The 26585-nt window shown below is 36.1% G+C and overlaps 1 protein-coding gene across 2 annotated transcripts in view; it reads left to right on the forward strand.

Moving 5' to 3' along the window:
• The window catches only part of PDE1A (phosphodiesterase 1A), a 305673-nt gene that overhangs the window by 222795 nt on the left and 56293 nt on the right, over positions 1-26585 (forward strand). For both annotated transcript variants that reach the window (XM_045558634.1, XM_045558635.1), the window contains 4 exons: positions 13809-13991; positions 18920-18986; positions 22071-22187; positions 23013-23153. In XM_045558634.1, coding sequence (XP_045414590.1) covers positions 13809-13991; positions 18920-18986; positions 22071-22187; positions 23013-23153 — 508 coding nt within the window. The remainder of the gene's footprint in view (positions 1-13808; positions 13992-18919; positions 18987-22070; positions 22188-23012; positions 23154-26585) is intronic.

Here is a 26585-nt window from a genome sequence, read left to right on the forward strand (position 1 = left end):
ATGCCAATCTTCAATAGTTGGAGCTCCTTTGCTATTTGAATATGTTCTCCTTCCTAAAGTTTTTGAGAATAACCAGCAAATGTTTACTTATTTCACAATCTTTCCTGGTTGTCACTTTCCTCTGCAGCCAGCTTTCTGGCTCCAAACTGATGAATTGTTCCTGTGCAGGTCACTTATTTTTCCCTCAAGTCCATCTATCTACAGGCATGCTCCCATGCATGTGCTCAATCCCTTCCTCTAGTTCTCCAAACTGAAGGGAAAATCAGCTATAATTGCAGTAAGACCTTATTGATAGATGCTTTCAGAATCCACAAACTCAAGTTCTTTCGTAGAGGTCCCCTACCAAGCGTATTTCTGCATCCTCTAAGATCTGATGCCCATCTCACAAAGACCAGCTTCACCATCCCCTGTAGAAGTTCTTTCAATGACTTCTATCCTGACTTCAGGATCTCAAGCTCTAACACCTAGATAAAGGAAGGGGGTTATCAAAATTTATGTCAAATTGTGCATTCATCTCTCAGGATCAACACCTGTGCTGAAAGACTACATCCATATTTAGAAAAAAAATATGACAGTTTTCTAAAGGATACCTAATCTGCAGTGAAGCAGCTGTGCTCAAAGTGAAGACAACCTTGTACATTTCTGTTCAGAGATGTTAGGCCTCTTAGAATCATATTGTCTCAATCTTTTATATGCCAGAGGAGAGGCTTTATTTTATTTTAGTATAACTAAAAGACCTATTCAAAAGATTTTTCATAAAACAAAACAGCACTCTGCACTGAAGGTAAAATAAAGCCCCTGTAGAATAAAACAATTTTTTGACTTTTCAAATGTCAGGGTTTTTCCACTTCCAACCACTCGGGTTTAAAAAATGCTTGAAATTAAATATCAAAATGGGTTAAATGTTACCTAGTAATTGAAGTCAAGGGAGAAGATGGAACTTCCAAATAGAGATGTAGAGCAGTAGGGTAGTTAAGGAGAACATAAGTATTTAGGCATAGGCATGGAGCTACCAAATAAGAGACATAGAAAGAACAGATATAGCAGCAGGAGGCATGTCTGAAAAACATAGATTGCCTAATTAGCAGAGAGTAGGGTTACTAAAAAGGGCAAATCAAATGCTACAGGGAGAACCACTGGATGAGTTAAAAGATTCATGATGTCTTTGAAGTGGAGTTTCAGTAAAGAGAAAAAGATAGCGGCCAGATTATGATAGTATAGGGTTACTATGAAATGGCTTCATGAAGAAATTAGTATAGACTATTTTTCAAATATTTGCTGATATAGAAAAAAGTGGAGATAGAATAATCTATTAATGGGAACATATACTTGAGGAAGGCTTTTTTTTTGTTTTTGTTCATATTGTTTTTATGATGGAAGGCTGGTATCTTTAGCCTGTAGATAAATAGTTTAAAAAGAAATTTGGAATAAAAAGAAAAAATATTTCATAGAAAGATTAGGTCAAGAAGTTATCCATGGGAAGTTATCTATGAAAAGAGAGAACTATCCAAGCACTGGTTAAAAATATAGATGAAGATGGAACTAACTAGTGCATAGCCAAGGATCTTCAAATAAAACATGAGCAGCATTGCAAAATCAGAAAGATTCATTAGCATTTCATTTTAGACTCAGCTGCTCATCATGGGCGAGGGTGCTAAAATAATTATGGCCAAAGTATGAACACCAGGCTGCAAAATTTGGGGATCAATGTGACATAGAGAGTAAACTGTTGGTGGTTAATCACTACAACCTCCACATCATGGTGGCACTGACCCATGTGTGCCCCTTTGACATTTGGAGTCACATGAGGGAAAGAGAAAAGGGTTGGACTAATGAACAGGTTTTATGAGTATCTCAATTGAAAGTGATAGGAAACCCAACCAAGCCAGCTTAAACAAATGGTTAATTTAGTGGCTGTCACTGCCAAAACATTGATGGCTAGTGCTGACTGCAAGCATAGGCTGGTTCAGGTCACAGATGATGTCACCTGGGCAACCACTCTGTTCTGCTTACTCGGAATGGCCTCTTCTGATGCATAAGTGGTAACAAGATGGTGGTAATATTTCTAGGTTTTATGTTCTCACACCATCACAATCCAGCAGAAATGAGAAAGGTATTCTTTTCCAGAGGATCCAATAAACATATTCTTATGTTTCATTGGCTCTAGTTTGGTAATATACTCATCCCTTTACCAATCTTTGTGTCTGGGGGAATTGTGTATACAAGTTCAGTGGTCAAGCATCCCATGAAACAGGTACAAGGTCAATTCTACTTAAATCATATGCTTAAGAATTCAGACTGGAAGAGAGCGTTTTCCCAGAAAACAATTGTGTTCTCTCTACAGCAAAAACTAAAATGTTTGTGTTAGTACCAAAAGCAGAGAGACCCGGATGAGCGTTTGTGTGGGTTGGGGAGGAAAGCCCTTGACTGGCAGTTCAGCAACACCTTTCTAGGCTTTGCTCCTACTAATGATTAGCATCTGGGCAAGAGATTTTTTTCCCCTCTAATCATTGTTTTTCTCATATGGAAGATGAAGTATTCAGTCTCTCTTTAATCTGGAATTCTGGGACCATAGTCCCAACACTCCCTTGTAAAGACCTGCTCATGACTAAACTACCCTGGCCACCAAGAGGGAGCTGCTTATTATTTGCTTAGTGGGAGAGCATTTATAAATATAGGCTGTTGTATATTTTAGATTGTTTCCAATTGGAAAAGTCCCTAAGGAAATCACGGTTGACTATATAGACAGAGGGTCACAGGATAACAGGAAATATTTTTGTTTTTTTAAAATATTTTACACTTGAAAATTATCATCTTTTTACATATGAAGCAGGACATGACTGAAAATGTTAAGATTTATAACATATACATCAAAACAAATAACTTATTCTTCATCTGGCCTAATACCTAACTACTGCAAATACCCGAATATTTTAAAAAATCTCTAAGGCCAGAGACTCTACGTTTTATACTTTTATTCATTTATTCAACAAATATTTGTGAAAGACACTCTTCATGTGCTGATAATCATTTTGCTATTCTGTCTGGCTACTGTTAACACTCCCTTGTCATCATCCCCACAATTTTGGGCTCATGGGTTTAGAAAGAAATATATTCCTTATCTCCCCTTACACTCTTATCTTCTGAATATACCCCAGCTCTACTTAGGGCCCATTCTCCACCCTCTGCTTGGTTGAGAAACTGACTTTTCTATTTTGCAATCAAGTAACATACAGGTAATTCCCATTTGTAACATGAGTAGAAAAGATTCATCACAATACCATTACAGGGATTATTCTGCCTGTCCCTTCCCATATAACTCACCAACCCTCTCTGACAGTGAAATAATAGGCATATGCTAACAAGCAGTGCCACTAAGTCCATATTATAGGGGAGAAATAAATCTTATTTTCTCGGCAGAGAGCTTCCATTAATTGGCAGGCTGTGAAAGGAGGAGAACCATGTTCTCAAGCCTCAGTATTCATCAGAATCAGGTAGAGGGCTTGTTAGAACAGCCCTTGCTGCAGCCCATGCCCAGAGTTTCTGATTCTGCAGGTTTGGGTTAGAGCCCTGGAAGTTTCGTTTCTAACATACTTCCACTTGTATGCTGATTCTGCTGATCCAGAGACCACATTTTGATTACTAGAGGATGTCACAATGAGGCTACAACAAAAGGGAGATGCAGAGAGAACATTAGAAATCTGATGGTTAGAAACTGAAGGTCTTATCAAAAGAGTATGGCCCAAGTATTGCCCCAAGTTGTATATGAGACAACCTTGTGCTAAAACGCCTCCCCCAGCCTCGAAGAAATTTCACCATAAAATCAGGGCCATAAGCAAGGGGTGCTGATTTGAAGATTAGCAGTGCTTCACAGCAACAAGTGTGGGGCTCAGGGGAGGCAATGCCTGTCCTTTGGTCCTTGGTGTGGTCACCTCTCCCGGGTCTCAGAAACTGTAGGCTCATCTCTGGGCTGCAGCCCCATCCTTTTTCTCCAACCACGCTTAGTAAACCTTAGAAGGACACACAGTTAGATGGAGCATGGAATGTCCTTCTCCTATGTCTCATTTCCCTGATTAGAAGAGGCAACACATCTGTTCTCTGGAAAGTGAGATATCAAGAAGATCAATACTAGGTAAATTTTGTATTATTGTGGTAATATATACATAATATAAAATTTATCTTTTTAACCATTGTTAAGCATACAATTCAGTGTAATTAAGTACATTTACAATGTTGTACAACTATCATCACCATCCATTTCCAGGGTTTTTCATCATCCCAAACAGAAACTCTATACCCCTTAAATAACAACTCACCTTTTCCCCTCCGCTCAAACGCTGGTAACCTCTATTCTACTTTCCACCTCTGTGAATTTGCCTATTTTTTAATCTTTACCCACTAAACTTTATAGTGGGTAAAGATTATTTTTGGAAATTTCTCTCACTGTTCTTACTTTATTTTTTGACTCCCCAAAATCTACTTTGACCAACTTCTTCCCATAATGTCTCAAGCACTTCCCTCCCCATGATGCCCTCCTTTTTCCACATGTTGGAAAAAGAACATCTGCTTAGACTAATGCATGCAGATGTGTCAATGGCTGAAAGTTTACCCAGGGCTTGCTTTGCGACAGATGCTGTTCTAAGTGCTTTCTGTGCATTTATGCAGTTCTTCCTCACAGCCTCACCACTAGGGATACTATTGTTATCATCTCTATTGTGCTGACCAAGGAGCTAAGACTCACACAGATGAAGTATTTTTTCTAAGACTACATAGCCAATAGGTGATGAAGCCAGGAGTCTGACTCCAGAGGCTATTTTCCTAACTACAGAGGATGCTTATTAATCAAAAATTTGGTAATTAGTGAAACATTAGACTTTGTGCCTAATGGAACATTTTCAAAGATATTTTTGAGCCAAGAGGACTTCCTGGTGGGAAGCCAACAGTCATCTGCGAGGCCTAGGGCAGTTTTCTGCCACACCCATTATCCCCATTTCCGTCCCCAACTGACTCCAAAAATATAATCTTGATCCCAGTTTTCCAAGCAACTTGATTCCTTCTCAGAACCTTCTCCACACATTCCTTGGCCCTTCCTGCTAGTCCTAGGGGCAGGACCTCCTCTGCCTCAGCCTCTGATTCCTCTGGTGGGCACAGAGGAGGCTCGAAGCCCTCCTTAGGTTTTGACTTCAACACTGTCCTTAGTTGACCTCATTTCAGCCAAGATTTGCCTCTTGGGAAATTGAGCTAAGGTCACCATAACTAACTTCTTCACTCAAATGTTCAATCTTCATAGTCACTCATATACAATGGTCATCTTCTCACAGTTTTTTAAAAAAGAGACTAATAAAACCAGAGGGAACATTGCACAAAGCTGTCAGGTTGATAGACAAAGGAAACTGCTGAAAAAAAAAAAAACCTGTTAAGATAAATATTTGTGAGCCTGCCATTTAAAATTCTTTTTGGAAGAAGACAGGGAATAAATAATAAATAAATAAACATGCTTCTCAGGGGTGGCCTGAAAGAAATAATTTAAATGTATTTAGCATTCAGGAAGTATGTTACTGACAAGTAGCTATGGCATTTCAAATATATTACCTTTTTGCATCCTGACATTTAATTTACTGTACTTCAAAGTACCCTGAATTTTGCCATCCATATATATTTCTTATGAGAAAGTGATTGAACATACCAGCTTTAGAAAATAAATTTAAGCTTCCTTCAACCAAAAATTCCCCAGTGGACCAAATTCCTGTAAGATTTTTTTCCTTTTTTTTTTTTTTTTTTTATTATAAGAGACAGTGTCTTGTTATGTTCCCCATGCTGGTCCTGAACTCCTGGGCTCAAGCGATCCTCCCACCTTGGAGTCCTGAGTAGCTGGGATTACAGGCATGCACCACTGCACCCAGCTTCAGGAGCTTTTAAGGTTAATTATTTTTAACTCTAAATTTCAAGGCAAAGATGAGATACAGAATAATGATTACTGACATTATTGACTGAATGTGAAGGTAGTTTGCACATTTTTAGGAAGAAAACATGCATTTGAGATGGAGGATAACTCAGCAGTTAAGAACTCTGTCTGAAACTGTCAGACGTGAATCAAACTGTGGCATGGCCTCTCCTGGTTGTATGACTTTGAGCAAATCACTCAAGATGTCTGTGCCTCAATTTATTTATCAGTAAAATAGAGGTAATAATAATAATTAGATCTTCCTCATGGTGGTATCGTGAGGATTAAGTGAACTAAAGCTTGGCTCCTTGCCTGGTTTATAGTAAGAAGGCAATAAAGTTAGCTGATATTATCATCTGTATCTATCTTAAAGTAGTTCTGAAGCCTGAGTGAAGGATTAGTATCACCTTTAGGGTTTTGTTTTGTTTTTTGCTTTTTGTAGGGTGGGGTGGGTTGGGGGAAGGGTCCGGGCAGCTCAGAATAAAGATGTGTGTTAATCTAAGAAGTATCACTAATGGACTCTCCTATGAGGAAACCACTTACCCCAAAAGAATATCTATACTGCAGAAAGATTAACCTCTCCTAATTCCCCCAGCTCTCCTGGAAGGGCTTCAGTTGGAAGATGCTTGCAACATTGAGTTCAGTACCACACTTAGCCCCAGGTCAGTGAAACCAAAACCACTTCCTTGGACACTACCCCCCACCTCAAGGTGTCCAATAAAGACCCTTTTTGTTGGTGCCCCTCCCCATGGGGTGATAGGTCTCCAAGACCAAGAAGAACTTGGAGCCCCTGGCTTCCTTCCCCTTCCAGGTTCCAGGACCCTGGAATTCCCTGCCCTGATGCCCTCTACCAGTGTGTTCCTCTACCATAGTTTGGGCACTGAGACCCCAGAATGCTCTACTCAAAGGTCTGCAAGCCTGTCTCCTAAGTCTTAATGGGCATCATTCTTAGGTCTTTCCTCCCAAAGGGGCCCAGGATACCATTGGTGTTTGTTCACTTTCACTCCAAAGAATGGCCAAGAAGCAGCTGCTTTCAAGGCTAGGCTGGTTGATGGAGATTATACTTGGAGGCTACAGTGTCCACCTGCTTCTGTGTGAGGCCTGTACAGTGAGGGCCTGAGCAGTAGGTGAGTGTAGGGGAAGCTGCAGCCAGCTGGCCCAGCCCTGCCATACAGGGAGTTGAGAATTCTTAATTCGAACCCAATTTGTCAGCGTTTTATGAAACTTATTAAGAGGTAGAAGGATAGAACATATAACAGTTTGTTCACCTGATATACAACTTTAAAATATTTAGTTATATGGTATTTGGAAGAAATGTGCTCGTGCCCTGGGCTCTTCAAATGTTAGGGACAGAACTGAATGAATTAGTTTGGTGAAAAGTGTCCTTTATAAGAATAGTAAAATAGGAAAAGAAAATGTCACGCTTGAGAAACCAATTTCTCCTAATTGCATCCTCCAGCACTTGAATTTTAATACTTAAGAGGTGTAATTGTGGGCACCATTTGCCTGGAAATAACCATGCGGGTACCCGGGTATAATCATTGTCTAAGAGTCCACTGTGGACAGAAATATTTTCACTGAAATACCATTGTAAGAGTCAAAATCCCATGACCTCTTCTTCCTCGGCCGCCTCCTTCTTTACTTCCCTTCCCTGAAAACTTTCTAGTTCAAAATGTAAGCCCTTTGGGAGTTGTGTATCTAATTTCAAGAGAAAATCTGGAGTATAAATAGCTCTTAAGGATCAGTTGATCGTAGACTGGGTCAGTTTTCACAGCTCTACAGCCCCCAAGAGCACCCAGCCAGGGTTCAGGAACCCCTCACTTTATGCTTTATTGACTCCATTGGGACTAAAAATAAGTCATATTAAACACCAGTGGAAGCATGTTCTGAGATCAACAGTGATAACATTTTACGCATATACTGCTTATCATTTCTTTTCTGTATAGTGTATTTTAAGAATTCCTAAGAAAAATGCATGCACCAATGATTATTCTTTCATGCTGCAAGTTTCTTAAACACAAAGTCTTCATTTTATAAGGGCATTCACTGTGTCAGCAATTATGCCCACCCTGCCCCCTAACACGAGGATGAAGAGCAATCAAGCTGTTTGATGTTTGTAAAGCAAAATTAATTATAATATTTGAGATCCCATTTTGTCATCCTACTTGCCCACATTTTTTTCAAAAATGAAATGAGGACAAAATGCAGTCTTCTATGTTTTACATATGACATAATCTTGTATAAGTATTCAGATATTTTCATATCTTAGATATATGTATAAGAAAATTGTTTATGATAATTCTCTATGAAAAGTTCCAGATTATCATTCCACACTATGTTATAGTTTTTGTCCAGCCCTGTCTAGCATGGTCAAATGAAACTAGAGGAGCCTCTTGTGCTCAGAGGGAGGAAGGCACAGAGTACAAACAAGGCAGGTGCTCGGGGAAGGGAAAATGAATAGGAAAGAAGAGATGGAGGGGAGTAGGGAGAAGTATATGCCATTAGGTTTTATTGGTTTAATTTTTGAATTGTTTAAATTTAGGTTTTATCCTCCTGTCTTCTCTGTAAACTTCAATAATTAATGAACCTGCTACAAGTTGTTTATGTCTTTATTTTTTATTTCTTATCATTCTCTACTTGATAAATGAGCATAAAAGAATTGATATTTAACAGACATGCTGAGTTCCTTGTCTATAAGCATGGAAACAGTACATACAATTTTTTAAAATTTTCTTTCCTGTGACTTTATTAGAAAATGCTATCAAAAATGTTTAATGTCTTTTCCACGCCAAAAATACATGTTTCTTCACAATTTGTTTCAAAATATTGTGAAGCGATTATGCAAGGGAAAATTAACCTAAAGGTAAGAAAGGAGATGAGTGCATTTACCTCCAAGCTGATGCTGCTTATCCATCAAATAATACGGAATTCTAGACTAAAACTTCTTCTACCATTTCCCTCCTCACTCCACTCCCCAAAGGTAATCAGTTATAATAGTTTAGTGTAAATATTTCTACAATTTTCTAGTCATCCAATGGATATATATTGAGCCCCTACTCCGTGCCACCCACAATTTTAGGTGCTGCAGTGCACAAAAACAGAGCAACCCTTTGCTCTCAAGGTCTTTACAGTCCAGGTCACTAGATTGTAAGCATAAAATGAATAAACAAGCTAGTGAACATATGGTATGACATCAAGCAGTGGTAAGTGCTAAGAGCAAGACTATGGCAGGATGAAAAAAAGAGTAAGAGTGCTTCCTACTTGGTGGGTGGGGAGTGGGTGCAGGGAGGCCCTCTCTACTTAAATGCAGTGAGGAAAAGATCCACACAAATATCTTGAGTAAGAGATTCTAAGCAGGGGACAGCAAGTGCACAGACCCTGAAGAAGAAGCAAGCTCGGCAGCTTTGCATACAGCAAGAAGGCCAGTGTCACTACAGCAAAATGAATAAAGGGTACTGTTTAAGCACGGAAGTTGGAGACTTAGCTTGGGATGACTTATGTGGGGCTTTATGAATTAGGCATTGACATTGTCTGACTTACACTTTAAAAGAGGCATTCGGGCTGCAGAGGGAAGAAGAGACTGACAGGCCCAGGAGCAAGAGCTGGGAGAGCAGTTAGGAGGCACTGCAGTCAGCTAGGCAGGAGATGGTGGTGGCCTGGCCTCTCATTCATTCACAGCTAGTGGGGATGCAAAATGGTGCAGCCACTTTGGACAACAGTTTGGCAGTTTTTTACAAAACTAAGCATACCCTTATTATTACCACCCGGCCATTGTGTTCCTTGGCATTTACTGAAATGTGTTGGACAAACCTGTACACAAATATGCTTTATTCATAATTGCCAAATCTTGGAAGAAACTGTGATGTCTTTCAACAGTAGAATGCATAGACAATAAAAAGAAATGAGCTATTAATCCATGGAAGGATATGGAGAAAACTTAAATGCATATTACTAAGTGAAATAAGCCAATCTGAAAAGTTGTAGCCTTTTACTGTGTGATTCCAAGTATGTGACAGTCTGGAAAAGGCAAAACTATGGAGACAGTAAAAATATCAGTGGTTGCCAGGGACTGGGAAGTAGGGAAGGTAGGAGGGATGAGTAGGTGAAGCACAGGGATTTTTTAGGGCAGTAGAACTACTCTGTCTGATACTATAGTGGTGGATACATGCATGTCATTATATATTGGTCAAAATCCACAGAATGTACAACACAGTGAGTGATCCCTGATGTAAACTATGGACTTTAATTAATAATCATGTATCAACACTGCCTCATCAATTGAAATAAATATACCATAGTGACACAAGTTGTCAATAATGAGGGAAACTATGGAGGTAGGGGTAGAGATGAGATGTATGCAAACTCTCTACTATCCATTCAATTTTTCTGTAAGCATAAAATTGCTCTAAAAAAATATTTATTTATTTTTTTTTAAATGAAGAAGGTGCCTCCAAGATTGTGGATCTCAGGTAGGGAGAGCAGAATGCAGAGTCCTCTAGAAAAGGATACTCATTCTAAAAGGAAAAAACAGAAACTCCTTGCCCAAAACAAAAAGGTCAAGGTGTGTTGCCTGGCTGTGGAGGTTTCCCTGCTTTCAAAAGCTGGAGTAGCAGAGATGGATACACAGGAGGATGAAGGTCCTCACAGGCCACTTTTGCAACTGTGCTGTAGAGCAGAGAAGAATCTTTGAGTAGACCTGTAGCTACGTATTTCTGTCGCCTCCCTTCTGTTCCTCAGACACATCAATACTGATCCTACGTCTGGGCCTTTGCACTTGCTCTTCTCTCTGTCTGAAATGTCCTTCCCCCAGCCTTTCCTATATCTAATTCTTTCTTATTCCTCAGGTCTTAACTTTGTTATTCCTCAGGTCTAAAGTAGTGTTTCCTGTCATAATTAATCTCATCATATCACCCTCCCTATTTCTTTTTAGTCTCTTTCTTTTAGAATATAAGTTCTATATGAGAGGGAACAATTCTAACTTTTTCAGTTTGTAATCACTCCGTAAGTTGACAATTTTGCGATGTCTACATAGTATGGTGTTTAGTCAATTGCAAATAGAATTTTGGTACCAGAAATAGAATTGATATGCTCTATTAAATGAATATTAATACAAAGCTGAGCTTTTATCTTCTATCTTATTTATAACCCATACTAGTAGTTACCACAGAGTGTTCATAAGTGAGTGGAAATAGTCTTTCTTGTCCAAACCAATAGGACACACACACACACACACACACACACAGAAATTGAGAGAGATTTATTTTAAGGAATTGGCTCATGTGATTATTGGGGCTGGCAAGTCTGAAATCTGCAAGGCAGACTGGCAGGCTGAAAATTCTGGCAAGAGTCAATGTCTCAGTCTTGAGTCCAAATGCAGTCTGGAAGCAGAATTCCTTCCTCTTTGGGAGACCTCTTTTCTTAAGGCCTTCAACTGATTGGATGAAGCCCACCCATATTTTGGAGAGTAATCTGCTTTACTCAAAGTCTATTGATTTAAATGTTAATCACATCTAAAAAATACTTTCACAACAAAGAAAGTAGACCAGTGTTTGACCAAACTGGGCACCATAGCCTAGCCAAGTAGACACATAAAATTAAACATCACAGAAGTATTTGTTGCTTTTTCAAGATTCCCCTTTTAAGTTATATAATAGCATATTTCATGCTTTTATCCTTACACAGTCTCTTCCTTTATTCCTATCCACTAATTAATCCATATCATTGTTTCCCCCTGAGATTATATGCTCTTTCCTTCTCAATAGGTTACTTCATACATCCTGACTAAGGATTGCTAGTCTCCTGAGTACCATACCTCTATATGAACCATCATTTCCGTGTGCTGATTTTGTCATGTTTGATGATCTGTCTTGGATAATTCATGAGTTTAGGACATACGCCCTTAAATTATCAACATCAAATTTGCTGTGGAGCAGTTGGCAACCATGACCACGTGTCTGTCATTCTATTCAGATTTGCTGATAAAACAAGGCAGCAGTGGAATGCTTGGAGCATGGTGACATCACAGGATTACACCACAATGATTCTTAGTCCAATTGTTCTGCTCTGTAGTTTTATTTGATCATTGCATAAGAGTAATAAATATGGCATCATCTTTAAAGTAGTGACATTTTCAAGCCGTGTAGTTTAGTAACTTGCTGAAATGGGCTAAGGAATCTAATTTAAAATGGACAAAAAGGAAAAAAATATATTATGCTTTAATTTTCTATTTCAGTGTTGTAAGGGTAAACCAAAAGTATCAAAATCTAAGACCCAAACGAAAGCTAAAAGTATTATACAGTAAGTATTAATCAGTATTAACATCCAACTCTGTAAATCCTTCTTATCTTCATATGTATACATTTAGCTTTGTAACTCCAGCATTTAAGTTATATTTATTTTTATAGGTTATCTCATACATGCATTCATGCTCAATACCATGAAAAATAAATATTTGTAAATGACTGTCTTCTGCATATTTATAAAAAATAGAAGAACATATGGGAGGTCATTTAAACTTTAAATTTTAAAGGAACATTAAGATTTACTCTTCTGCATATTATCTTTTGGGCCTCTCTTTGGTCTTGGTCTTATTGGGTGCTTTGGGTGGGCCTCCTGTTTTTTGCCATTTTGTTTTGTTCCTGCCTTCTTGAGATGGCCTGTGACTTGTCCCTGAGGCTTTAGCATGGGCAGCTACCTCTGGCTACCTTCCCTGCATTGGCTCATAATCCTTAGGCCTGATTCTGTGCAAAGAGATTTACCAGAACAAATGAAACCTACAGATCAAAGCTAAAGTACGCCAAAAAGAGCTCTGAGTTCTTGAATTGGTGCACTGACAAGGAAAGAATGACTCTCAAATGACAAGCAGACCTGGCCTGTGTTCTTCCTGGAGGCAAAGCTTGACAGCTCTGGAAAGCCATGTTAGTATTTGGTGGGGCATCTTTCACAGGATCTTGGCAGTTCAGACCTTTAGGAAATTCTTAATTACTGAAGCTGAGCGGCCGTAAAATAAGGATGTTTCCTTTCCTGCTTTAGAGGCCATTGTTATTACTGGTCAGTCCTGTCTACTTGGGGTTTTTACAGGAGTGTGATAGTGGTTCCCATTCCTGTTCACTGCCTCACTCCTAGGTTGATTTCCTCATCTGGCAGTTCTAAACCCATCATCTCTCCACCCTCAAGTCAGCATTTTCTCTGAACTGGAGATGTCTCTTCCATTTAAACAGGCTTGGTCACCTGAAATGAGCTTTTGAAATAATCCATTTATCTCCAAGTGTTTTCATCTTTTAACTTTTTAAATCTTCAATGTTAATATCAGAATGATTATCTTTTAGAGTACTTAAATTATTATTTTCCTAAAATTTAGAAATACTTGTCCAATAAAATAGCATCTGTGAATGACTTTTGTAAATTCCAAAGCCTCATTCAAATAGAATGTACTATCCGTATTATGTATATAAGATTATTAAATATGTGACAGCTATTATATATTCAATTTTCTTTTGTCCTTCTGCTTCAATTGCTTCCTTTAGTAGCAGACATGTGTTTATGGATTTTCTTCCCCATCTTTTCTTAGTTTTATTCATTATTACAATAGTATATTAATGATACTAACAATTGATACCTCTAGACTGGTATCATCGTACTGAAAGCTGCAAATGCTTAAGTTTATTAGTTCTTGCCTTCAAAAGGTGATCAATTTGAGAAATTAAGAGCTTTTCAAATGTTATCACAATTTCTTTAACTAGTTCCTATTAAGGAATAATAAGGGAGTAATTTGCTATATTTTAAATCCCATTGCAATGCTTATTTTTTATTATTAGTTTTCCTTCACTTTTTTCTAATCTTTAATCTGCATAAATTTTTGTAGAAGGCTGCTGGATACAGATGACGAGCTCTGTGACATTCAGTCTGACGCAGTCCCATCGGAAGTCCGAGACTGGTTGGCTTCTACCTTTACACGGAAAATGGGGATGACAAAAAAGAAACCTGAGGAAAAACCAAAATTTCGGAGCATTGTACATGCTGTTCAAGCTGGAATTTTTGTGGAAAGGTAAGTGAAATCATTGGTATCTCAAGACAATAAAATTGGAAAGGCAGCAAATGTGTTCACTATATCAAAGTTATGAGAGTCCTATATTTTAGGTATTGAGGAAACCCACAATCTTTACTAGAATGAACAAATTTAGGACTTTATGATGAACTTACCTATAACAAAAATACCTTGTCTTGGATCTATTCTTTTTATTTATTTTAAGTTGACATGAATATTAAAAGCAAAGACTTTTGAATGATCATTCTCCTCAAAAGAACCATTGTGAACAACTGTTTAAAATCAATTCTAACATCTTTGTATGTTATACAACTCATTTTACCTAAATAAAATGTAATATCTCATAAAATATATTTTATAGTGGGTAACAATCTACATATAAAAGCAAGCAGGCCTTTGTTTGCATTAAAGACAAAAGACCATTCTCTTCCCGTCTTTCCATCATGGGAAAAAAATCTCTCTCATGTTCACTTTTGAGGAGTTTTTTTTTTAACATTTCTGTCACTGAAGCAAGGGGTATTTGAAACATGGAGTCAAATCACCAGAGTTTCCAATATGAAGGATGTGTTAATATGACCCAATTTTATATTCTCTTAACCCTTAAGAACACAGCTTATTCATGTGTCTGGGAAACAAGGTTTCAGAACTAAAACTACAAAAGACCCACCCAAAACAAACATGTTATATCTGACAAAATTGAAAAGCAGTTATCAGAAATCCTATAGATTAAAAAATATATATTAAATTGTATATAAAATACTATTTTAATATTTTGAAAATAATAAAGTTGAGGAACAGAGAAATTTTCTTTGCTATACTTAATATTAAATTTGAGAGAGACCACATTACTTTTTATCTTCTGATATCTCTTGGCATTACCTATAATAAGCATTACAAACTGTAATTACTCTCTGCTAAAGGAACAATGGGAAGCACACTTGGGTTTCTAAAAGTGAGAATGTGTTGCAAGAAATATACTATGCAATTTAAAGATATATTATAACCACAGCACATAAAGCTTTTCATATCTTGGCTCAATGTGCCTGTTTCACCCAAAATAGCATCCACTGAGCGATTTTCAAATTCGTTTGCATTATTTCTTAACCATATCTAATTGGCTTAAATTTTAGAAATCCTCATAATAAATGGTCTGATTAATTAGGTGATGTGACACCATCCCCCTAAGTGCATAAACTTGTCCCAAGTCCACCAGCTGGGATCAGAAGTCTGAGGGAAGGAGGCAGAAGAGAAGGAATTTCTATAACCGTATTACTATTTATTAAAACAACTTAGGCAACTGTGACAGTTATTGCTTGTCCATAGCATCAAAGTAAAAATATCTAAATAGTATTTCAGAAAGGCAGTGAGGGAATCACAGATAAAACATGACAGTATGTTTCATTTGCTAAATGAATGTATGTTTTGTCTTTTTTGTTTAAAAGATATTGAAGTAATTGGCAACCTGCAAAAAAAAAGTGAACTGTGGAGGCAAATCAACTGAATTTCCATTTCCATTCAAAATAAGGTTAAGAAGAATTCTGTAAAATATATTGACATGCTAAATTTACATTTTTGCATATGCTACATAAACCAAATTTTATTTAATAGCCTATTAAAATACCAAAATGTACTTAAGGTAGCTAAATTAGTAAGCAGCCTTGAAGAAATTAAAGTACTAAGGACACATGGAAATGAAATATTTCTTTTATCACTGTTGAATCCCATTAGTAAATGGTTAAAAATAGCAGGACATGTTTACTGAGAATTTTCAAAAATAATCATCTTCAGTCCTGAAAGTTGAAAGTCTTTTTGAAGTCTTGTTGCTTCCTCCCTCAAGCATCCCCTCCTGAGATTCAATACCTTAGCAAGTCCTGGTGATTATCTACCCCAAAGTATCCTGATTATGCCCCCAGTCTAAGCCTCCATCATCTATCTGCTATCAGAAATATGACAGTGGCTTTCTAATTGGCTCCTTTCCTCCTCACGTACCCTCTCCAGACAAGTCATTCTACAGTGATGTTTGAAAATACAAATTTGTTCCTGTCACTCTTAGGCTGCAAACCATCTGATGGTTTCCTGTTTCACCTGGTAAGCAGGCCTTGTTGGTAAGGGCCCCTTTTTCTTTCTAACCTCATCTGATTCTACCTTCATCCTTGACTGAATATATACCAATCTGACTTCAATTCCAAGAACATTTCTAAACTGTCCTGCCTTGTACCTATTGATCCTACTATTCTCTCTGTCAGAAATGATTCTCTCCACCCTTCAACACGGCTGGCCCTTTTTACCTTTCCAGAGGCCATCTTTGATCACTCTCTGTCCTGTTCCTCACTACTGCTGCCCCCAACCAGTGGTTTGCCTCAGAGCACTTATCTCTGTCCATAATTCTATATTGTTTCTTATTTTTTTAAATCCCTTTTTAACCATTGGAATAAGCACTGTGAAAGCAGTGACTATATTTTCCTTGCCCTCCACTACATAGTCTGTTGCCTAGCACAGTGACTGGTACAAGATAGTTTTGGTTTTTTTTTAAGTTTTTGCATTATATTTTGTAATTATTGTAAAACTATTCTAAAGTAATCCACCATATCTCCAATAGGACTTTCACTTCCTCTAGGAGCCCAGGAAATTCATTATCCTTTTTCAGTGACTCCTAATATATCACCTATTTACTAAAGTGTGAGGCAACTGTATTAAGGTTTCTCCCACATTCATTCTGATTCCAGGATGACTTATCTTAATTTCCCATCTTACTTTTCTATCCTAGAATTCCATTCCTGATTATAGGATTAGAAAAGTGTGATAATGAGAAAGTTTCTCTGTCTCTTTGGAAGGATAATCCTCTTCGTCTTTTTTTACATTCCATATAATGAGAAAGTATGTTGATATTCATTTCTCAGCCTACTCCAAAGTCTGAGAAACTCAATGGCACCCAAGTTCCCCCTGAGCCCAGGGAGCTCTGATGTAAGAGTTAGAACCAAGGGTATTGGCTGCAGGGTAATGAGGATAGTTATAGTAATAATAATAATGGCTATCTTGCACTGAATATTTATGATATTATGCTAGGGATTTATATCATTTACTCTTCACAGAAAGCTTATTATTATTCTCATTTTACAAGTGAGTGACATTAAATAGCTTTCCGAAGGTCAGACAGCTAGTGAGTATCTAACTTGTGATTCAGAGAATGTGTTTTCTTTGCTACATCGTACTGCTTCCCTGTGCCATGAAGTCAAACTGATTTAATGTTAAATTTTAAAGTTTCTTATTCCTGATTGATTTTTATATTGCCTCTTTTCTCTGTTCATCGCCCTTCTGTTTACCCTGTACTTCTATTTTTTACTAATAATGACTAGAAAAATAGAAAAAACTATTTCTTTCAAAAAAAAAAAAAAACTAAGTAGCATCATTGACAGTAATTATTTTCTAGATGTTTTGTAGTGTGATTAGTTTCCTTGCTCTGCAAAATTAGAATAATTATACCTATCTCAATGGAATAATTAATATAAGTATTTTTATTTATAAACTCTTCTAAGATCTTTTAATAGAAATAGAGAATAAGGATTTTTTTATTATTCCTGGTCCCCCACATTCAAAGATGATTTATGGTCATTTAAAATAAACATAAAATGGAAGCATGAAAATAAAGTAATAAGGTCTCTGGAATAAAATGGGAGCTACTTTACCAAGAAAGCCTAAGTTAGAGGTATAATTAAATACAGTATTTTAATTCTGAGCTTCCAAGAAGTCAAGATTAAAAAGGAAAGCATGATGAATTACTTGGCTTTCATTATCTTTAAAAAAATGATGGCTTTTACATAGAAACTAAGTAATGTGACCCATGAATTCTTAATATAAGGAACATTGAAATACTAATATTAATATCTTCCATAGTAGTTTTATAAAAGACACAGAATATTTTTCACATGACTGTTTCTTATATTGACAATATTTATAATTATATTTAATTAAAATATGATATCGTCCAGGTGTTTGGGAGGGTGAGAAGCTACAGCAATATAGCCAAGGAATGCAGCTTCTTGTGGACTAACTTGATGTAAGAATGAAGGGACATGATTAATAATCAGTTGAATTCTTTCTTCCCAGGACTTGTGGAGGAAACATGTATTTTTCAGAGTCCTGAATAGAAGCCTACTGCTATTTTTATGCATTCGAATACCATGTTGATTCTGTTCTCACATGAACCCGTAGAGGAGGTTCTTATATTTGGTTCATGTCATTTTGATTGCCCATCAGAAGATGAGAAAACAAATTATTGATTGATAAAAATACTTTTGTTATTGATACTATTGTGGAAATGGAAAGAACTTTGTTTTCTCTCTAAATAATCTTTCATAAATAATATTGAATGATGATTTGAACAAACCTGAGAAATTTTTGCCAGTATGATTTCCCCCAATATTATTAACTAAAAAAAAAAAAGCTGTGTAAATTATGATACTACATATTCCCTCCTGTAATTTCCATTTTTTAAAGAAAGCTATAAAGGAAATATTTTAATGACATTCAGCTTCTAGACTAAAAATTTTGGCTCATAAATGGACACAAAATAAGAATATTCTACTGTCATGGATATGGTGGCATGTTAGAAAGTGTTGTTGATGCATATGCAAAGTACACTCTGTCTTGTAATAAGATAAAGTTCAGGAAAGGATATTTTGTTATGGAACTAAAATCACGTCAACTTTATAGAGTGGTTGTTTGTAGACAAAATACTATTAACATCTGTCACATTGTAGATGCTTAGTAAACTGTGGCTATAGTTATCATTGTTGCTACAAAGGGAATGTGTAACTAATGGTAAAAGGTGAACAAGTCAAAAGTAATCTTTTCCCTCATATTGAAGAAATATCTGAAAACTTTGAGTAAATGATTTTTATATGAACATTTATTTTTGTCTTTTTTAGGATGTATAGAAAATCCTTTCACCTGGTTGGTTTGGCATATCCAGCAGCTGTCATAGTAACAATAAAGGTGAAATAATTCCAATTATTTTAATTTTATAAAATAGTCATTTAAAAAAATCTTCTTAAAATGATTGGGAGAAGAGAATAGGTCTTTACTGCCGCCTACATATTGGAATATAAAAAATATTCTAACCATTTACAAAACATACCCTGTTCCAAATCATGATTCATTATAGACTTAAATGATGATTGATTTACACTAACAAACTATGTCAATGCATATATGTGAGTGTGTGTGCACACACACATGTGTGATTTTTTTTTCTTCATGCTTTATTTAGGTGGATCTTGAATTCCATTTTGAGCTGGTGCTAGTACTTATCAAAATATATGTATTTTGTTATGAATATGTTATAGAAGAGTTAAATGCATTATCAAAAGATGTTTTAGTCAACATCTATGTTTTAAAAAAACAAAAAACTTATATAGAAGAAAATTATTTATAATTTTAAGTCTGAAAAAATGTAAAATATGAGATAAAATTAAGAAAGAGAAAAAAGAAGTTCATCTCTCTTATCTTTGGCTTCTCTGGTGGCTGCCCTATTCTAACTACATTGTTAGAAATAACCAGAGTTGAAACTCTGAAATGAGAAAAATTACTGGCTCACTTGTGTGTGTGTGTGTGTGTGTGTGTGTATGCATTGTTCCTAAATGTTATTTCTACAGAGGCATTTTGTAGGCTCATCCTTTTAAATTTCTTATCACCTAATTTGGTTGGGGAAATTTAATCTTATCTCCTAAAAAAGCTTCATAGTGGTTTTCTTGCATTCATCAAGAATTTAAAGCATACTGGCTGGCAACAGAAGATCTTGGGTTGCTTTATTTCTGATTTATTATATTCCTTTCCTATTTTAAATTGGTATTGCTTTTTAAAAATTTTTCTTTTAAGCATCTTTGCATTTGTTTTTTCTTTGCTGCATATTAAATTTTAAAGGTTTTTTTTTAATTTAAAAAAGTAGTTCATTTTTCTTGGATGCTTTTTTATATTTATATTTCTTAAACTATACATGTTGAATACCCCTAATCTGAAAATCTGAGATCCAAAATGTTCCAAAATCCAAAACTTCTGGAGCACTGCTAACATGGTGCTCAAAAAAAAAAAAAATGCTCATTGGAGCATTTCAAATTACAGATTTTTGAATTAGGAATGTTCGACCAGTAAGTACATAATGCAAATATTCCAAAATCTGAAGAAAATCTGAAATCCAAAACACTTCTAGTCCCAAGCACTTCAGATAAGGGATATTCAATTTGTAATAAAGACAAGAATATATATAACTGGAATGTTACATTGAGAGGATACTAATTACTCCTCTGTTCTTGAGAGATTTTGCCTACTCTGTTATTTCCTCAACCATGGGCAAGAAAATTACTTATTTTTATTTTGTTTATTTGGAAAATCTTTGCTTAAAAACAACCAAGTGACAAAATACTATAGTATGAGAGAATGTAATAGTTTTTCTAAAATGTAGTGTAGTAAAAACATATGAACTAACATGTTGCAGGACAAAATATCACCAAGTAAAAAATGTTTTAGTTAAATAATTCTTATTCTCTGAGAAACCTCCTTGTCTTGTTTGTTCTCACTCCGATGACATAAAAGCCAAGCATCTGCAGTAGTTTACAAATGTAAATCATCATTGTTTATAAAAATTCCCAAGAAATGGAGAATTAACCTTTTACTCAGTGAGAACCCCCTAGTTGGAACTATAAATATAAATAGCAGCCTTCTAAGATTCTGAACTAACTCTTCTATGTTAGCTTTGGAATTTGATAAAAGATTTGTTGGCCTCCTTTGAGATTTCCTGGTGGTAAAATGCCTTCTAGCAGAACTTTTAAAGATTTTTAATTTACAAAGAGATAAAGCAAGTGTTTGGGGATCAAATTAGGGCCAAATGCAAGGAATTTAATAACAGCATACAAGCAAACCAAAAAATATTTCATTGGTCTTTGTTGCCAAGTGATTAAAAATAGCATTTGAAGCTGTTACTATTATTTTTCAAGGGAAGTATTTTTAAAAAGAGACTGAATACGTTTTATCAGATTTTCAGTTTAGTTTAGCATGTTACAGCACATAGAGTTGGCCTCCATAAAAATGTGTTAACTGAATAAAATCCTAAAAAGAGCCTACTCAAATTCAAAATCAGTGCATAGCTTTATGGTTGCTGTTCAATACTAGTCCTGCTGTGTGTGTGTAAACAGTAGGCCATCTTGCTAACAGTTTCTGTTAATCTTTAGAACTGCCTACTGTGCTTCTTTAGAGTTTTTTAAGCAAAATCATGAGGTAGCTGGAGTGGTTTAATATCCCTGCTCATTGCCCTGTCTCCCAATTAGGGGGTACTTTCCTGCTTCCCTACAGGCCTGCCTGCCTTCCTAGGAAATTGCATGAAATGCCAAAATTACTACCTTCCTCCTCAATCAAATGGCCCACTTCCTTTCTCTCACCGCCCGTCCCTGGAGAAAAGTATAAATGGGTCGGCTAAAGTTAGAGTGAGTAATAATAGGTAAAAAGTAGTGTATAATAAATAAAATATCTTTTAATAATAAAAGGTAGTGTATACCTCTCTGTGATATTTGCATGTTAAAAGAGGACATAGATACCAAAACTTTAAGGCAAATTATAAACTCCTATGGTGAAATTTCAAGCAATATAGCAGGTGAGTAAGTGAGGAAGAGAAATTGGGGCTATCTTCCCTCTGTTCCTCAACTGCCATCACCCATAAAACCAGAAATTCTACCTTAAAAGGAGGCCCATGCTGGGAAAATAATTTATGGCAGGAAGTTGGAGAGAGATTAAAGATAAGGGCAGTGTTTTAGTGTTTTCAAGGTTATTACATCAGTTTAATAACCTTGGGATTAAGGGGAAGATCTTGGTGCTATATTAAACATTATGGCCTCGCTTTTGTGGCTGTGGACCCGTAGATACTAAGTGGCCCTGCCGTATCAGACTCTGGTAAAAGTATAGTTTGACATGCTAAATTGAATTATGACTTGCTGAATGTACACTGCCTGTTGTTTTGAATACTTTTTCATTGAAAGAAACAGAACTAAATGATATTGCCACCTAAAATATTCACTGTTTTTTCTACAGGATATCGATAAATGGTCTTTTGATGTATTTGCCCTAAATGAAGCAAGTGGAGAACATAGTCTGAAGTTTATGATCTATGAACTGTTTACCAGATATGATCTTATCAACCGTTTCAAGGTCAGCAACATGGGACAAAAGTGAAATGCTCTTAGAATTGGTTGTTTGAATAAGAATGAAAATGCGGCATTTTCATTTGAGTGAATTTTTAGTTGATTGAGTCATTAATTCATTTAAGAATGTTTCTAGTTAGTAGGTCACAGTAGGTGGGACAAGTTCACCACATGATAGAACCATTCTGCAGAACTCACTGGCATATCTATAGATCCACCTGGATATCATGAGGCTGGTATAGCTTCACTCCAGCAAGATACCAACATACCCTGATTTATTCATAGAACATTCATGTAGGAATGAACTTTTATTGGCAGTTTTTCTTAAATTGAAATGAAGGAGCTTCTAATTAACTTCATTTAGATCCATCCAAGCAACAGATTTGATCCAGACTTATGAGAAGTCTGCAGCTTGTAACTTTCATCATTTCATGTAGAATTTTGGCATTTTTAGAGCTAGAAAGTACAGGGAGGTCATCTATTTTAACCCCCTTGTACTACAGATAGAAAAATGACTTCATGAATTATAATTGGAAGTTTTTATCCTTTTAAGAACTAGCCTTATTACTTGACTTTAGAAAATATAAAAATTTAAAGACTGTAGTATGTGTAAGACTGTTATTTCGTCTATCTTAGTAAAATACTTGGCGGTTACAATCCTTCTTGGGACTAATATATTAATGAAGTGTTTTTTACAGAACAGTCCACATTTGACTTAAAGAAACTGCTGCCTGCATCTGAGTCACTATGTCCCATCCCAAACACCGTGCTCATGTTGATTTAGTGCCACTCTTTTGGTCAAAATATAATCATAATTATTACTTTTTCACAGATTCCTGTTTCCTGCCTAATTGCCTTTGCAGAAGCTTTAGAAGTTGGTTACAGCAAGTACAAAAATCCATATCACAATTTGATTCATGCAGCTGATGTCACTCAAACTGTGCATTACATAATGCTTCATACAGGTATCATGGTAAGAAAGTCTTTGTAACTGAAGTCTGTTAGTTTGGAAACATCAACTTCCATTTCCCTAAGTTCCTATTGTCTATTTAACACCCATAGAATTATTATAAGTAGTAAGTATTATAAGTGATAATCTTTTGGATTTTGGGGGGTTAATGAGTTAATTATAATACACACTTTTCAAAAAATATTTTAATTTGGTGAAAAAAAGATAGCCAGAGGCAAATAAAAGCATATTAGTTTCCCAAAATTTGGACCATAGAACAGTTTTGTTTATAAATTCCTTTTTCCATAGGAATCAACCAAAACAAATTTTAAAAAGGGGACCTAAGAGAAAAAGTCTTCAGTATAAAATTAGTGTGTTCTTCCCTCATTTATCATGTTCTCCTAAGCTGACCTTAGTAGCTTTTTCTCTTTTACTTGCATTGCTAATCATAATCAAATCCTAATAGAGATTTTGGGAAATTATTCATGTGAACGTTTCCAAATTTTCCTTCCTCTTCTTTGAATATGAATGAATCAATGAGTGGGTGAATAAAAGATTAAGCAATGCAAACCCTGGGATAATAGTGAGTAATGACAGGGACTCTGAGACAGCTTGGAATTTCTGTCTTAGAGCTCAGGATGACTCCTGGAAGATGAAAAGTGAGGAGCAGCCGTTCCTTCTGAAGGTGCCAAACTGAGCTAGGTTCAAAGAGGTGTGGGCATGTGACATTTCCTAATCCTAGTACTGTTTTCAGAATGAAATGCAATGAGAAAAAATATGCCATTTCAGGCTGGGAGGTAATCAGAATTTCATCATTTTAAAATATATTTCTCCTTAAGTACATTTCTTTTTCACTTGTCATCAGTATAAGGGGAGCCAAATAAAAGTCTCCTGTTTCAGCTTTGGAACCTCTGGTCTGAAGGTGACATTGAAGAGATATGTCATATTGGTGGGTAAACAGAGAAATTCAAATCCCCAATGTGACTTTACCCTCAGACTTTTAAGAAATACTTATTGCAGGACCTAACAGCCATTCCAACTTCTCTGGAAGACTGGGAAATCTAGGCCAGCCTGGCATGACTTCTAGAAAGTTGAAGTCGTTAGTAAAGATCATATAGTCACTTTATGAGAAGGCCATGACTACCAAATATAACTTCCCTCTATTTTAGCAGTTTTGTCTTGTAAATTTTCTTCTGATTTTATTCATCGTTTAGCAAAAATGTGTCAGTGGCTGTTTAATCATCGACTAGTTTGGTCATTACAAACATTGCCTCCTGTTAGAACATTAGCATGGTCTGGGATCAAAAAAATACATTTCAACTAAAAAGAATAATGAAAAATTTTACAATAAATGGTGAAAGGAAAGACAAAATGAGTTCACAAATGTATTGACTATTTTGACAAAACTAGGTTAGTTTTGACAGGTTTTGGAAAGTTATTTTAAGTTTTTTCTATATGAAAAAGTTGTGGTAGGGGAGTATTAATTTTCATGCATATGAATGTGTTAGTTCTTTGAAACAAAAAAGCATTATAGAAATATTCATTCAGCTAAAACTCTCCAGCCCTTTGTTACCCCTCATATTTGACATGAGAAGACTGGGTCGCCTACACTGGTGTTTTAGTTGATGCCTTGCTATTTCAGGATGGCCCTATCAGTGTGACATTTATGGAGCACTTCAGTTGCAGCCCAACACTGTCAAGCGACTAATGCATCCTGTCACCTGCAAGATGTTTTAAGGACCATTGCCTGAAAAGGGTTTCAATAAAACCATTGTTCTGTTTGCTAATGTCGTAAGGGACACCTTGAAGCCTGGGAGTGGACTACACAGAGGAGTGTTCATGCTAGTACACTGTTTGTCTCCTTCTCTCTCCTTTTGTCACTTGATTAACTTGTAGCCCTGTGCCCCAGTGACAGTGATGTGCAGAAACTCAGTCCATTTGCTAAAGAGCAAATGCTTTACAGAGTGCTGCCAAGCTGCCTCCAAATGTCTCTTTGAATATGAAATCACCCAAAGACCTTGGCCAGAGAACACTTGCACTTGAGGGCTCCTGGCACTGTGTTCTCTCTAATATTAAGAGCAGAAGAAAGAGATGACTTGAAACCTATTTCCTTTGGAACCTGTAGTTCACTGACTACATCTAGAAACAGTCTTCCATACTCTGGAATGACTCAATTTTTCTGTGATCAATCTACAGAAAATTTGGCACTATTTCACTATTCTGTTCCACATGGTAAATGGCTTCCCATAGAACCCTGTTAGGAACAGTAGAAAGAGTATGGGCTTGGGAAGCAGTCAGATTGCTCCTCCACTTCCTAATTCACTAGCTCTCTACCTTGGTTCCTTTTTCACAAAAATGTAACTAATAGTACAAACCATCTCATAGAATAGCAAAGAGGAGTCAATAAAATCATATTTGTAAAGCCTGACATAATACTTATTAACACATACCTTAATACAAATAAATAAATTAATTATTATAATATGCAAGTTTTCTATACTGGTAACATAACAGACTACTTCAGCCTATTCAAAGGAATAGAGAAAAAAGTGTCCACTCCATAATTTTAAGCTAAAAGAGATGTTACTTATGTGCTTTTAAGTATACTAGGAACTAAGGAGTCAATGTGATTTTTCTGACTTGAAACTTTCCCCACCCTATACATACAGTACACACATATACTTCATCACGCAGGCACACACACCAACACACACACACATGTGCCAAGTAATTCAGGTATTAAAATTACATAAGTCTTAAAGTTTTATTAGCTTCTACCCATTCATATATCCAGTTAAATTAGCTAAAACATCTGCTTTAGACATCGCAGAAGAATGGTGCAGCATATTGCCTCCCTTGAGTAATAAATTCTATTGTGATCCATAGAAGAAACAGAAACTTTGGAATGTGACAGATTTCTTGCTGTGCCACTAGATAGCTATGTAACTGATCTTTGACATGTTAATCCAGTTCTTTAAGATTCAGCTTTGTTATCTGCAACATATGGATAAAAATATTTACCTAACGAAGGGTAAATAAAATGGCTACAAGAATTAAATGAGACCATTTAACTACAGTGTTCAGTTCATGTTAGTTCCCTTCCCTTTTTTTTTCCTGTTATCATTATATATGCTGTCAGTGGCAGTCAATACCTCTTTATGATATAATTTGATGACTACCTAATTTAGAGCAAGTCTACCTGAGCATTTCTCTGGATAAAATGCAACCTACAGTTGCAATAAACACCTACATGAAACCAAATGTCTGCGTTGCTCATAACTTTTCATTTTAACCGTTTATTTCTGCCCACTAGGAATCAGAAGAACCTTGGATTGGTATTGACCACTACTGTAGTTGGGAAGAGTGATGTGATTCAGCCTCATTTTCTCTGGCATGTCCTCATGAATCATTTACAAAATCTATGAACTGAAGCATCCATATTCTAAGTTAGAACTG

Source organism: Lemur catta, chromosome 8 (genome assembly GCF_020740605.2).
Source record: "Lemur catta isolate mLemCat1 chromosome 8, mLemCat1.pri, whole genome shotgun sequence".
Lineage (NCBI taxonomy): Eukaryota > Metazoa > Chordata > Mammalia > Primates > Lemuridae > Lemur > Lemur catta.